The following is a 15,091-nucleotide window of genomic DNA, read 5'->3' on the forward strand; positions in this document are numbered from 1 at the left end:
TGACTTGGCAGAATTTAAGTCATTGGTTAATATGCATGACTAAATGCATGACGCGTAGGACGTAATCATCTTCTTTTTTGAAGTAACGTCTGTATTATATAAGATAAGATAAGATATCCTTAGGCTATATGACTATATCATAAATATGGCGCACAGTCGCTTATTACCTTACAATTAGAGTGTAATGACACTATAAATTGTAAAAAAATTAGTACATATGGGCCGATAGTATATTATGGCCTCTTTTAGGCGCGAAGCGAATTTTTATCATCTGATGGTAGATGAGATGAAAGCCTGACATTACATGTGTCGGAACGTCGTTTTAAAGTTTAGGTACAAACAAAATGTAAGTGATTTGAACCCTGGAATCTTCTAGTGTGTTAGACGAATGTGATGACCACTACACTACGAAGACTCGTGTATGTAAACATATTTATATATAAGATCGGAAAGTCTTTTTGTAAATATAATGGTTCCTACAGGATGACTTTTACAGTGGGAGGCCCATCATAGAACTCTTGTGCTCATAGTCAGGGGTACCTTGTTACGCCACTGCGCTTGTTAAGGCCTAAATAAAGTAATTTATAATTAGTGCTACATTGTCTCTCTCTCTCTCTATATATATATATATATATATAATACAAATACAAATATTATTGTAAAATGTTTTACATGTTTCGGATGTTCCTTCAGAGTTGAAGATAGTTTACTTTCTAGTCCAAACCTCCCGCAGGACGACGGGGGATGGGAGCGGGCAGGGTTTGAACCCTCGACCGTCGATAAATCTGAACTACAGTCCAGAACACAATCCGCACGACCAGGCAGCCATCCATATATATACACGCAAGGGACCTAGTTCATTTATTCATGCACTCACCACTCACATATCCCTGAATCTTCCACTCAAAGTGGACTAAAAATACGGCAATGTTATTACCTGCCTTGGGGCTAGAACAACAGAGATATATTCACGATTGAAGCCGCAGCGGTTTAATGTACCAAACAAGAAGTAAGAAAACCAAGAAGTATAATGTGTGTAATTCTGTACATTAGTCACAAGACAAGAGTTGAATGTTCTCTATAAATGTATTACATTTGCAAATAATGGGAAGCGTGGTCGAGAAGGCAAGTGCGCTTGAACTTGGCTTGGCTTGGCTACCTAGAAGGGGGCTCGAGGTTCGACACCCGACTCGGGCAGAGTTGCGTTTACTGAGCGCCTAAAGGCAGCACGGAAAACCAACTCCTAGATACCCCCCTCCCCTCACTGGTCCACAAATGAGATTGGACCACAAGCGCTCTGAGCATGCTATAAGCATGAAAGTGCTATATAAAAGCTATAATAATAATATTTAATCTAAAAACAAATTTCGGGCACTCATTTGGAGGATCCCTCCAGTGGGGGCCCTGGTGTGTTAAAAATTTGGACCTCCCCTTCCCCAACCCTAGCTACGCCACTGATTCACTAGGTTCTTTTGAATAAAACAATTTAATGCCTCTTCACCAACGCGATTCAATGGTCTACCTCCTTTCTTTTTACGGCATAACGGACCAATTTCTTCCGACTAACAAACTATTGATGTTTTATTTTTTGAGTGAACAAAAAAGGCCGGTAGAAGTCTCGCTAAACAGGAGGATGGTCTATACCATTTATACATCCTTCTTTTCCTGTTTCTTAATGTCACTTTATTTAACATGTTTAATTACACATTTACCATACTAAAATTGACCCAGTGGACAAAAAAAAAAAAAACGCTTTAGGGACACACTCAAAGCTTCTCTCAAAATCTTCAGCATTGACCCAGCCACCTAGGAAACAGAAGCACATGACAGCGCATGATGACGTCGCGCTTGGAAAACTGCTGAAGATAAGAGAACAGCGCTGGCAGAAGAAAATCGTCAGAGATTAAAAAGCAAGGTCAATAACACTAGCTCCAGATGGAATAACCTGGCAAGTGTGCAGCCTAACATTCCGGGCTCACCAGCCACATGAGGAGGCACAAAACCCCGGCCCCCTTGATGATTTGAAAGAGAATTTTTAATATATATATTAGTCTATGATTGCCGAATTGTGACATATTTTGTTATGTCCGTAAAAACCAAAAGAAAAAAAGATTTATATACCATAGGTTTGTGTGAAGAGATCTATATATATAGCATATAATATATAGTTCTGTGAATGATCACCTCTTTCATTTAGAATTTGCAAAATAGGATTGTGTTATTTCTAAACTTTGAAAAATAAAGATCAATACTTTTCTGAGACTGAAGAAAGATTTATATGTTTCCTTTACATCTTGAGTTAGAATCTTGTATGAATTCTTTCACATTTAGATTCTAGGTCTAGTGGTAATTAGAATTTAATAAATTGTGGGATATTCTACAAGATCTACATCATGAAACACAGACACAGTAAATCACCTGAACCTTGCAAAAAATTACAAATCTATAGATTAGATCTGAGTATCTCCTAGTCAGACTCACTCAGACAAAGAAGTCCACTAGATTACTAGATCTATCTATTATTTATGTATAGAAATGTTAATGATTCAATGTAGGCCTATGTCTATACCCCCCTGACCTAGATTGTAGCTAGACCAAGATTTAATTGAAATATTGATAACACGATGCAGGGACCTAAGTTTAAATTAGAAACTGCATAGAAATAATAATGTCTTCAAGTCCGAAGATTAATGAGGAATGCAGTATTTCCAATGGCATAGAAAGCAAGCATTGCATGCTCAAGATCTGTTAATTTTTTTAAAATGATGGTTGCCTGGTCGTGCGGTTTGCGCTCTGGACTATCTTTTAGATTTATCGATGTTTCCAGGTTCAAACCCTGCCCGCTCCCATCCTCCGTCGTCCTTTGGGAAGACTCTGAAGGAACATCCGAAACAAGTAAAACATATTTCAAATAAAACAAATCTGGGTATATTTAAAAATAGAATCTGTGCATTAAAAACTGTAACGTGCGGGCGGAAGCTACATCTACTTTTGGTTTGAAACTAGTTCAATTTAGAACTAGTTTTAAGTGTTGACCTAGATCTAGATCTTAAAGCCGTATAATATCGAGTAAGGTTAACTAAACAATTTCCATTTGATCTCTAGAGCATTTATGTCTAGATCTGTTAATGTAAATCTATATGATGTACAAATACTCCTTCTTCCCTAGTGCTATTAGAGCATGGAATGGGTTGCCTGAGCTAGCCAGGAAAACCAGTGACTTGGCAGAATTTAAGTCATTGGTTAATATGCATGACTAAATGCATGACGCGTAGGACGTAATCATCTTCTTTTTTGAAGTAACGTCTGTATTATATAAGATAAGATAAGATATCCTTAGGCTATATGACTATATCATAAATATGGCGCACAGTCGCTTATTACCTTACAATTAGAGTGTAATGACACTATAAATTGTAAAAAAATTAGTACATATGGGCCGATAGTATATTATGGCCTCTTTTAGGCGCGAAGCGAATTTTTATCATCTGATGGTAGATGAGATGAAAGCCTGACATTACATGTGTCGGAACGTCGTTTTAAAGTTTAGGTACAAACAAAATGTAAGTGATTTGAACCCTGGAATCTTCTAGTGTGTTAGACGAATGTGATGACCACTACACTACGAAGACTCGTGTATGTAAACATATTTATATATAAGATCGGAAAGTCTTTTTGTAAATATAATGGTTCCTACAGGATGACTTTTACAGTGGGAGGCCCATTATAGAACTCTTGTGCTCATAGTCAGGGGTACCTTGTTACGCCACTGCGCTTGTTAAGGCCTAAATAAAGTAATTTATAATTAGTGCTACATTGTCTCTCTCTCTCTCTCTATATATATATATATATATAATACAAATACAAATATTATTGTAAAATGTTTTACATGTTTCGGATGTTCCTTCAGAGTTGAAGATAGTTTACTTTCTAGTCCAAACCTCCCGCAGGACGACGGGGGATGGGAGCGGGCAGGGTTTGAACCCTCGACCGTCGATAAATCTGAACTACAGTCCAGAACACAATCCGCACGACCAGGCAGCCATCCATATATATACACGCAAGGGACCTAGTTCATTTATTCATGCACTCACCACTCACATATCCCTGAATCTTCCACTCAAAGTGGACTAAAAATACGGCAATGTTATTACCTGCCTTGGGGCTAGAACAACAGAGATATATTCACGATTGAAGCCGCAGCGGTTTAATGTACCAAACAAGAAGTAAGAAAACCAAGAAGTATAATGTGTGTAATTCTGTACATTAGTCACAAGACAAGAGTTGAATGTTCTCTATAAATGTATTACATTTGCAAATAATGGGAAGCGTGGTCGAGAAGGCAAGTGCGCTTGAACTTGGCTTGGCTTGGCTACCTAGAAGGGGGCTCGAGGTTCGACACCCGACTCGGGCAGAGTTGCGTTTACTGAGCGCCTAAAGGCAGCACGGAAAACCAACTCCTAGATACCCCCCTCCCCTCACTGGTCCACAAATGAGATTGGACCACAAGCGCTCTGAGCATGCTATAAGCATGAAAGTGCTATATAAAAGCTATAATAATAATATTTAATCTAAAAACAAATTTCGGGCACTCATTTGGAGGATCCCTCCAGTGGGGGCCCTGGTGTGTTAAAAATTTGGACCTCCCCTTCCCCAACCCTAGCTACGCCACTGATTCACTAGGTTCTTTTGAATAAAACAATTTAATGCCTCTTCACCAACGCGATTCAATGGTCTACCTCCTTTCTTTTTACGGCATAACGGACCAATTTCTTCCGACTAACAAACTATTGATGTTTTATTTTTTGAGTGAACAAAAAAGGCCGGTAGAAGTCTCGCTAAACAGGAGGATGGTCTATACCATTTATACATCCTTCTTTTCCTGTTTCTTAATGTCACTTTATTTAACATGTTTAATTACACATTTACCATACTAAAATTGACCCAGTGGACAAAAAAAAAAAAAACGCTTTAGGGACACACTCAAAGCTTCTCTCAAAATCTTCAGCATTGACCCAGCCACCTAGGAAACAGAAGCACATGACAGCGCATGATGACGTCGCGCTTGGAAAACTGCTGAAGATAAGAGAACAGCGCTGGCAGAAGAAAATCGTCAGAGATTAAAAAGCAAGGTCAATAACACTAGCTCCAGATGGAATAACCTGGCAAGTGTGCAGCCTAACATTCCGGGCTCACCAGCCACATGAGGAGGCACAAAACCCCGGCCCCCTTGATGATTTGAAAGAGAATTTTTAATATATATATTAGTCTATGATTGCCGAATTGTGACATATTTTGTTATGTCCGTAAAAACCAAAAGAAAAAAAGATTTATATACCATAGGTTTGTGTGAAGAGATCTATATATATAGCATATAATATATAGTTCTGTGAATGATCACCTCTTTCATTTAGAATTTGCAAAATAGGATTGTGTTATTTCTAAACTTTGAAAAATAAAGATCAATACTTTTCTGAGACTGAAGAAAGATTTATATGTTTCCTTTACATCTTGAGTTAGAATCTTGTATGAATTCTTTCACATTTAGATTCTAGGTCTAGTGGTAATTAGAATTTAATAAATTGTGGGATATTCTACAAGATCTACATCATGAAACACAGACACAGTAAATCACCTGAACCTTGCAAAAAATTACAAATCTATAGATTAGATCTGAGTATCTCCTAGTCAGACTCACTCAGACAAAGAAGTCCACTAGATTACTAGATCTATCTATTATTTATGTATAGAAATGTTAATGATTCAATGTAGGCCTATGTCTATACCCCCCTGACCTAGATTGTAGCTAGACCAAGATTTAATTGAAATATTGATAACACGATGCAGGGACCTAAGTTTAAATTAGAAACTGCATAGAAATAATAATGTCTTCAAGTCCGAAGATTAATGAGGAATGCAGTATTTCCAATGGCATAGAAAGCAAGCATTGCATGCTCAAGATCTGTTAATTTTTTTAAAATGATGGTTGCCTGGTCGTGCGGTTTGCGCTCTGGACTATCTTTTAGATTTATCGATGTTTCCAGGTTCAAACCCTGCCCGCTCCCATCCTCCGTCGTCCTTTGGGAAGACTCTGAAGGAACATCCGAAACAAGTAAAACATATTTCAAATAAAACAAATCTGGGTATATTTAAAAATAGAATCTGTGCATTAAAAACTGTAACGTGCGGGCGGAAGCTACATCTACTTTTGGTTTGAAACTAGTTCAATTTAGAACTAGTTTTAAGTGTTGACCTAGATCTAGATCTTAAAGCCGTATAATATCGAGTAAGGTTAACTAAACAATTTCCATTTGATCTCTAGAGCATTTATGTCTAGATCTGTTAATGTAAATCTATATGATGTACAAATACTCCTTCTTCCCTAGTGCTATTAGAGCATGGAATGGGTTGCCTGAGCTAGCCAGGAAAACCAGTGACTTGGCAGAATTTAAGTCATTGGTTAATATGCATGACTAAATGCATGACGCGTAGGACGTAATCATCTTCTTTTTTGAAGTAACGTCTGTATTATATAAGATAAGATAAGATATCCTTAGGCTATATGACTATATCATAAATATGGCGCACAGTCGCTTATTACCTTACAATTAGAGTGTAATGACACTATAAATTGTAAAAAAATTAGTACATATGGGCCGATAGTATATTATGGCCTCTTTTAGGCGCGAAGCGAATTTTTATCATCTGATGGTAGATGAGATGAAAGCCTGACATTACATGTGTCGGAACGTCGTTTTAAAGTTTAGGTACAAACAAAATGTAAGTGATTTGAACCCTGGAATCTTCTAGTGTGTTAGACGAATGTGATGACCACTACACTACGAAGACTCGTGTATGTAAACATATTTATATATAAGATCGGAAAGTCTTTTTGTAAATATAATGGTTCCTACAGGATGACTTTTACAGTGGGAGGCCCATCATAGAACTCTTGTGCTCATAGTCAGGGGTACCTTGTTACGCCACTGCGCTTGTTAAGGCCTAAATAAAGTAATTTATAATTAGTGCTACATTGTCTCTCTCTCTCTATATATATATATATATATATATAATACAAATACAAATATTATTGTAAAATGTTTTACATGTTTCGGATGTTCCTTCAGAGTTGAAGATAGTTTACTTTCTAGTCCAAACCTCCCGCAGGACGACGGGGGATGGGAGCGGGCAGGGTTTGAACCCTCGACCGTCGATAAATCTGAACTACAGTCCAGAACACAATCCGCACGACCAGGCAGCCATCCATATATATACACGCAAGGGACCTAGTTCATTTATTCATGCACTCACCACTCACATATCCCTGAATCTTCCACTCAAAGTGGACTAAAAATACGGCAATGTTATTACCTGCCTTGGGGCTAGAACAACAGAGATATATTCACGATTGAAGCCGCAGCGGTTTAATGTACCAAACAAGAAGTAAGAAAACCAAGAAGTATAATGTGTGTAATTCTGTACATTAGTCACAAGACAAGAGTTGAATGTTCTCTATAAATGTATTACATTTGCAAATAATGGGAAGCGTGGTCGAGAAGGCAAGTGCGCTTGAACTTGGCTTGGCTTGGCCACCTAGAAGGGGGCTCGAGGTTCGACACCCGACTCGGGCAGAGTTGTGTTTACTCATCGCCTAAAGGCAGCACGGAAAACCAACTCCTAGATACCCCCTCCCCCACTGATCCACAAATGAGATTGGACCAAAAGCGCTATGAGCATGAAAGTAGCGCTATATAAAAGCTATAATAATAATAATAAAAAAATATTTTATTGCAAAATTTTTATATATCAACAGACTGTAATTGAGAGAACATATTGGAAGAATGTCTATTATTGTTGTCATTTTCTCTGTTTTCATCTGTCATATCTCAAGTACTGACGGTCAGTGTGATCTATTAATATAAACAGTATTCAAATAACTTAGACTCTATTGTTCTGCCTTTTATAAAAAAGTAGTTAGAATCTCTCGTGTTAAAACGTAATAGAAGCGAGATTTTTATTTGGAGAACAACGTGAGAATGTGTTACCTTGTATAAGAGCTCATTAGAGTCTCTTGTAATTACATGCAAAAAACTAACCAATAACCTTGTGCTAAAAGGTTAAAGAAGTGAGAGACACATTTAATGCGATACACATAGAGTTGTTATTTTCTCGGTTCGTTTCAAAAAATAATTAAGCTCCATAATTTCCTTTTCTTTAGCAGCTTTAGCGAATTATATGTTTCGTTAAAAAAAGGTACTTTCAATTTTAAAACTTTTTTTATATTTACGACTTTGGTATAATTTCACACTTTTCAATCCATAATCCTTATCTGAGATGAACTCCAATTGGTGACAAGGCAGGGAGACCTAGGTCTCCCGTAGTGCCCTGGTAAGGAACTCTGCTGTTTGGCGTAGTGCCTCGTAGCTTCCATACAAACATAGTGAACCACTAGATACGTCTTCCCGCGAGCTGCGGACACTCTTGCAAGACGTGCGCCACCGTCTCTTCTGATTCCCCACAGTGTCGGCAACGGGCATCAAAATTTGGCCGGAACCGGGCGAAGTACCCACCTATGGGACAGTGTCCCGTACGCCACTGCGCTATTGTTGTTTGTTCCGACCTTTTTAGCCTCCACCACGGGTCCTCTCGATTTGGGCGGCGCATGTGCTGCCAGACTCCCCTGGCAGTGTTGGAGTCATCCCAGGATTTCAACCACTTTTCATGTACCCACTCTCGTATTACTGTCGTAGCCTGTTGGAACGTACTTGGCGATTCGAAAGCGGGCACGGCCAGCGCTCCTTCTCGTGCTAGAGCATCAGCCACGGCATTGCCCCTCACGCCGCAGTGCGAGGGCACCCACTGCATAACGATGACAGCTCCAATAAGCAGGTGGATGTTATTTGCGGCGCCTAATGCCTCTTCCACAAATTTGGACTTTCCACCTAAGCCAGACATGGCTTGGAGGCAGGACTGGGAATCGGTAACCATTACAACGGTAGTCGCAACGGTTATCTTTTCGCGCAGTTTTTGGAGCACGTGATTGAGGGTATTGGTTATCGCATATAATCCTTATCAGAATTATCCTCCATAATACCAATCTATAAGACTTGTCCTCTGATCCGAAGATTAAGGAGGAGTGCAGTATTTTACTTGGCCACGCAGCCTTGCTGTCATCTACTGAGTTTGTCACACCCAAAGCAGACATAACCGTGTGTCTTCCTGTGGTCGGTTTGGGTTCTCTTTCCGCCTGCCACTGAAAGGGGTTCTATCCAAGGCAAAAGAAAGGAATGGAGAAAGACGGTCAACTAATCGTGTATGGTGTCCCAATGGTCCAACAGACTAAGACAGTGTTTCCCAAACTTTTGACCTATGTGTATAATTATTGTAACGCTGATTACCCCTCGCCCTCCTCCCAAAAAATAATTTTAATAACAATCAAAATACATTACTCAATTATACACTAAATAATAATGAACGAATAATGCAATTTTAAGCAAAAGTTATGATATAAATAACATATATGTGGATCAATGAGTAGGTTGATATTGTTTGTGGCTTTGTGCTGAGATAACAGATTTTCGTTAACTGGTTGTTAATTTTAATTTAAGAGGCGCTTTTTTTGACGTGATTTCTAGAAATGCTGAAAAAGCAACTTAATGTTCATATAAAGTTGGAAAAAGCAAAAACGTTTTTGGAACATTTTCAATCACACAGCAGTTTCCCCCCCCCCCCCCCTTTTTCCATTTAGCTATTGTGTCCGATACAGTTTGAGATCAGCAGACATAGCTCATATAGAGTTTCATATTAAAATATTCATCAGTTATTGAACTAAAGCCGCCCTCAATATTCATTTTCACTCCACCCACATTTAATCATTGTTATTTTTCAAAAGAACTTTATAAAAATCATTTATTAGTTGACATAGAAGCAGCTCTTATATAACGTCAAGTAAATTTAAGCCTTATATTATCTTCACAGTTATGCTTCAATATGAGGCGAGTGAAGTCACTGGAGATCAAATGCCTGATCAGGTCAATGTAACTTTTAGCACAGAAACAAAATCTCTAACCAAACTTAATCTCAGACGCTCGCGGCATTTTAACCTCGATATTCCTTTGTATAGTTTGGACACCGACCAGGAAGGAATTTTCCATAGACACAAAGTGAAAACCAGACCCAAAAAGGTAAAAACAGAACTTTTTAAAATATTTTTTTTTAAGAAATAGTTTATAAATAGTCAAAATACAAATTACAATGAAGAACAACTTATTGTGTGAAACTTACAGGAAAGACTGTGATTGTGTTGCGAGCAGGTGTCTGGGTAATGTACCCCTAAATTATTGTTTACATGTCCAGTGATTTAGTGTGGGATTTAGGAAATTGAAGCATTGGAATATTTGGCACCGGACATTTAGGAACCCAGAAATTTAGGTAACAGTAAATTAGGCATGGAGGCGCGGTGGCTGAGCGGTAAAGCGCTTGGGTCCCGGGTTCGAATCCTGGTGAAGACTGGGATTTTTATTTCGGGATCTTTATTTCAGCTCAATGGGTACCTGACATTAGTTGGGGAAAAGTAAAGGCGGTTGGTCGTTGTGCTGGCCACATGACACCCTCGTAAACCATAGGCCATAGAAACAGATGACCTTTACATCTTCTGCCCTATAGACCACAAGGTCTGAAAGGGGAACTTTTTTTTTTTTAATTAGGCATAAATTATCCTTAGGATAGTTTCTTGATTTATTCCAAAAAAATTATATCAACAGTAAAACATACACTCACGAACACACAGGACTGGCTGCTCGAGTAATATGTACACACAACGGCTTAACATTCCACATTCTATCATGAAAATGAAGCCCATTTGTATCTAAAATTCATATTTTAAACACCCTACAGCTAACAAGAAAGGTTTCTATAAATATAAAATGAATATAATTGATTATAACATGCTATAACATATCCACGTAGTCGTTAGTGGGGTCATGAGTTCGAATCCTGGTGGACTTATAAATACAGAGCGCGTCCTTTATCCCACCCAAGTTTACTCTGTAAACTCTAATATTAGCTGGGGAGAGTAAAAGCATTTGGTCGTTCGGCTGGCCACACAACGCTCTCATTTACTGTCGACCACAGCAACAGTTACATTTTGCATCTGCTCTATCTCTGGGATTTCAAATTTTATTAATCTTTTTTATTTTAATTTAAACCATCCTACGTACAGGACAGATACATTAATGAGAGATGACTTAATGTACTTTTATGAATTATAAGACGGTGTTTAGTATTTTGTCTAAATTAAAATATATGATAAACACTCTTATCATTGCAGGATCTAGGTTTTTACCAAGATATTACAAACAAGGCTGTTTTTCGCATCCAAAGGTCTTCAGAGAAATCGGCGTACAAGAAATCTAAATTTAATTTGGTCAGTTTTCCACAATTGACGTTTTCTGGGAGGAATCAAAATAGTTTAAACTTCATGGACAGTGGCTTCTCTGGCTGGGACGATGCCCCATGTTTATAGAATCTTTGCTAGCAGAGTGGTTACCGCCTTTGCTTGTGAAGCCTGAGAAGGCTTTAGCCAACAAGTTCAAATTAAGGTCGTTCCCTTTTAATACATTTAAAAAGCGATCACCCAAAAAGCACGTTCATTCTCCACCTATCCCTTTTCAAGTGGTCCAGACAAGAGATAGAATCAAAGTGTATTGAGAACGCTAAAACCATGAAAATGCGCTAGACAAAAACAATTGGTAAAAAATATTTCTAATCGCTCAGATTTATTATTGTAAGTCTAGACCTATTATGAATTTAATTACATGACTGATTCTAATTGATTGATACACTTAATATAATCTCCGTGTATGTAAAATAATTTTTTTTTTGTTCTTAGCTTGTTTGATTTTAAGATCATTACATAGAATATTGGTTTATTTGTTTGCTGGCCTGCTTGAGTCTTAGAACGACTAGGGTTAAGTTGTGTGCTGGCCTGCTTGAGTCTTAGAACGACTAGGGTTAAGTTGTGTGCTGGCCTGCTTGAGTCTTAGAACGACTAGGGTTAAGTTGTGTGCTGGCCTGCTTGAGTCTTAGAACGACTAGGGTTAAGTTGTGTGCTGGCCTGCTTGAGTCTTAGAACGACTAGGGTTAAGTTGTGTGCTGGCCTGCTTGAGTCTTAGAACGACTAGGGTTCATTGCGTCCTCAATCTTGTGTCAGGCTGACCTTGTGGGGCACACCATCGTCAAACCAGATAGCTCCGAGTATGAACATTTAACAGATAACGCCCCCTTGCGCTGACTACGTCATGTCCTCCGGACGGGGACTATCGTATCCCGAAAGTCATCCTTTATGACTCGTGACAGGATCAAGAAAAACTGGTCGACCAGCCCCCCCCCCCCCCCCGCCCGCCCCGCTTCCGTTATGTCCATGCTATCAAATGGAACCTTAAACAGTGGATATTGACCAAGAAAGCTATGGACAACGAACAAGAATTTGCCACATCTCTACAGAGACATGAAAAAATGTTCTTTGAGATGAGCCATAGTCGTTCTACGACTGAAGCAGGCCAACTAAACACTAATCTTGAATGCCTAGTAATACAGGAGCATTTTCAATAAAACATTGAAATAATTATAAATTTGTAATTGATACTTATTTGTTACGCTATAAAGACATGCCAACTAGTATCGTTTCAGAAAGGGGAATTTCTTTTGAACACCTCCAAATGTCTCTTCGACTCAGAGAAAAGGACCTTAAAAAAGCCTTGGAGAAATATGCCCCCCAAACCGATGTCGCATTCTAGATGGACTGCATCTCCTAGACCACTTTTCAATACAACATTCGACCAATATGTTTATACTTTAGAAATACTGAAAACCACAACGTTTGATTTGTTTGACCGCGTAAGAATACATCGTAAGTCACGTGACTTTCCATGTTACTAAATATTGTGTGAGTTTAAAAAAAATAGCTCTCATGCTCAAATTCAAGTTGTCCCCCACCTTTTTTAAAATGCATTAAAAAACAATCAACAACATACATCCTTCTTTCTCCCGCCAATGCTACATATGCTGGCTCAGTAAATTGATAGGATTATAGTGTAGTGAGAAAGCTAAAATCATGAAATTGTGCTAAACAAAAAACAATTAATGAAAATATTTATACTCGCGCAGATTTATTTTCGTAAGTCTAGAGTAATCTAGAGTCTAGATCTATTACAAATGTAATTACATAACTGATCCAAACTAATTGATACAACTACGCTTACTATAAGTTTAGTTTTTTTTTAAAGTATTTTTATTATGTAATGAATATTACAGCGCCAAAAGAAAAAACTGTAAGAATGAATGCCATCAACATTAGAGACATGCATATGAGAAGCACAGGTCGTAAATCTAACCAGTCAAAACTGAGTTCAGTCCCGCAAAGCAGACGTCGCCGGAACTCAGTGCAGGACTACTACGTAGACGTGGTGGCGATGATAGACTACAAACGCTACTCCATGTTCTTAGCACAAGCGAACTACAATAACTTCACGGCAATGCAGAATATTCTAGAGTACTATGCTTTCGTATTTAGTGGGGTGAGTTTCTCTTAGCAGTGGTTCTCAAATTATCTAAATTCGATTGCGCGCATGTATGTAAATGTAAAATCTAATTCGATGTATAAATGTTAGTGCAGAATGAATCGACAGAGAAACATGCGTGGTCTAAATGTATGATATTCATAATGAAAAGAAATGAATTGTGTACAGACATCTTTTTAGTCGACACGACGAGAAAGTCGCAGTAGAATGTAGTAGAAAATCTGTAGCCAGATAGTACTTTGAATAACAGCCAAATCTTTACAAACTTTTTGTAAGGCACTAAATAAATGGTCAAAAATATTTATTTAAAAACAACGTGAAGCTTAGAAGTTGGAATAGAAGTTTGTTCATTTCACGGATTTCGTTTCTTCACAAAGCAAGACTGTGTGGTGCTCTTACAGAAAGCAGGAGAGACGATGGTTGCACACGTTTAAGGTATGGAAACGCAACATGAAGCTCTATAAAACTGACACCAACAGTTGGGAAACAAAGAAGTAAGGATGAACGTGATACAGCGTCTTCTGATTACTAATGCTCAACCTATGACCAAAGCTGTGTATCGAGAATGGGACTCTTTAATTTACACGAGACATTGAAAAGGGAAAGGGTTATTAACCAAAATACCACAGGAATGTGGTGGCAGTGAATTATATCAACATCTTATTAATTGATTTTAAAAGAGTAAACACAATTTTAGGAGATTTCTAACAATTTTTTAGGAGGATTTTAGGAGACTTTTCATTTTGTAGGAGATTTAGCTGCAGCAAAATTTAATCAGTTGTTTGAAATAAGCTGTTTAAATGCTCGTCAAGCAGTAATTATCCATCCTGGTATGATTGAAGCGCCTACAAATTTAATTGAAACCAATGAGACCAAATAACGATAAATAAAAAAAAGTTTATAGAAACATTTTAATTTTTATTAAAACTAGTCAGTAAATGTTAATCTGGATCCGTGAGATTTTCATACATGGCGGAATACCTATTAATAGAAAGCTTTTTGGTGTATATGGTGTACCAAATAAAGTTAGTGTGAATGAGCTGTGTTTTTTTTTTAAACGTTACGTGTCAATTATTATACACACTTTAGCAATGTACAATCAAAGTTTGAAAGTTTTTCTAGTTGTAACTTTCATTTGAGTTGGCAATTTGGGAAGGTCATTTAAGCGTTTAACATTGTTTAGCAACTTAGGTGTGTCCTTGACATTGTTTAGCAACTTAAGATCGTCCTTGACATTATTTAGCAACTAAAGTGCGTCCTTGACATTGTTTAGCAACTTAAGTGCGTCCTTGAAACTGTTTAGCAACTTAAGATCGTCCTTGACATTATTTAGCAACTAAAGTGCGTCCTTGACATTGTTTAGCAACTTAAGTGCGTCCTTGAAACTGTTTAGCAACTTGAGTGCGTCCTTGACATTGTTTAGTACATTGAGTGCGTCCTTGACATTGTTTAGCATCTAAAGTGCGTCCTTGACATTGTTTAGCACACTGAGTGTGTCCTTGACATTGTTT

General features: G+C 37.9%; 1 protein-coding gene across 1 annotated transcript in view; it reads left to right on the plus strand.

Annotated features, from left to right (window-relative positions):
* LOC106055099 (uncharacterized) overlaps nucleotides 1–15,091 on the plus strand; it is a 124,360-nt gene that overhangs the window by 56,231 nt on the left and 53,038 nt on the right. The window contains exons 12-15 of the mRNA XM_056032443.1: nucleotides 9,979–10,184; nucleotides 11,330–11,425; nucleotides 12,691–12,910; nucleotides 13,315–13,577. Of these exons, the coding sequence (XP_055888418.1) occupies nucleotides 9,979–10,184; nucleotides 11,330–11,425; nucleotides 12,691–12,910; nucleotides 13,315–13,577 (785 nt within the window). The remainder of the gene's footprint in view (nucleotides 1–9,978; nucleotides 10,185–11,329; nucleotides 11,426–12,690; nucleotides 12,911–13,314; nucleotides 13,578–15,091) is intronic.

Source organism: Biomphalaria glabrata, chromosome 6, assembly GCF_947242115.1.
Source record: "Biomphalaria glabrata chromosome 6, xgBioGlab47.1, whole genome shotgun sequence".
NCBI classification, from domain to species: domain Eukaryota; kingdom Metazoa; phylum Mollusca; class Gastropoda; family Planorbidae; genus Biomphalaria; species Biomphalaria glabrata.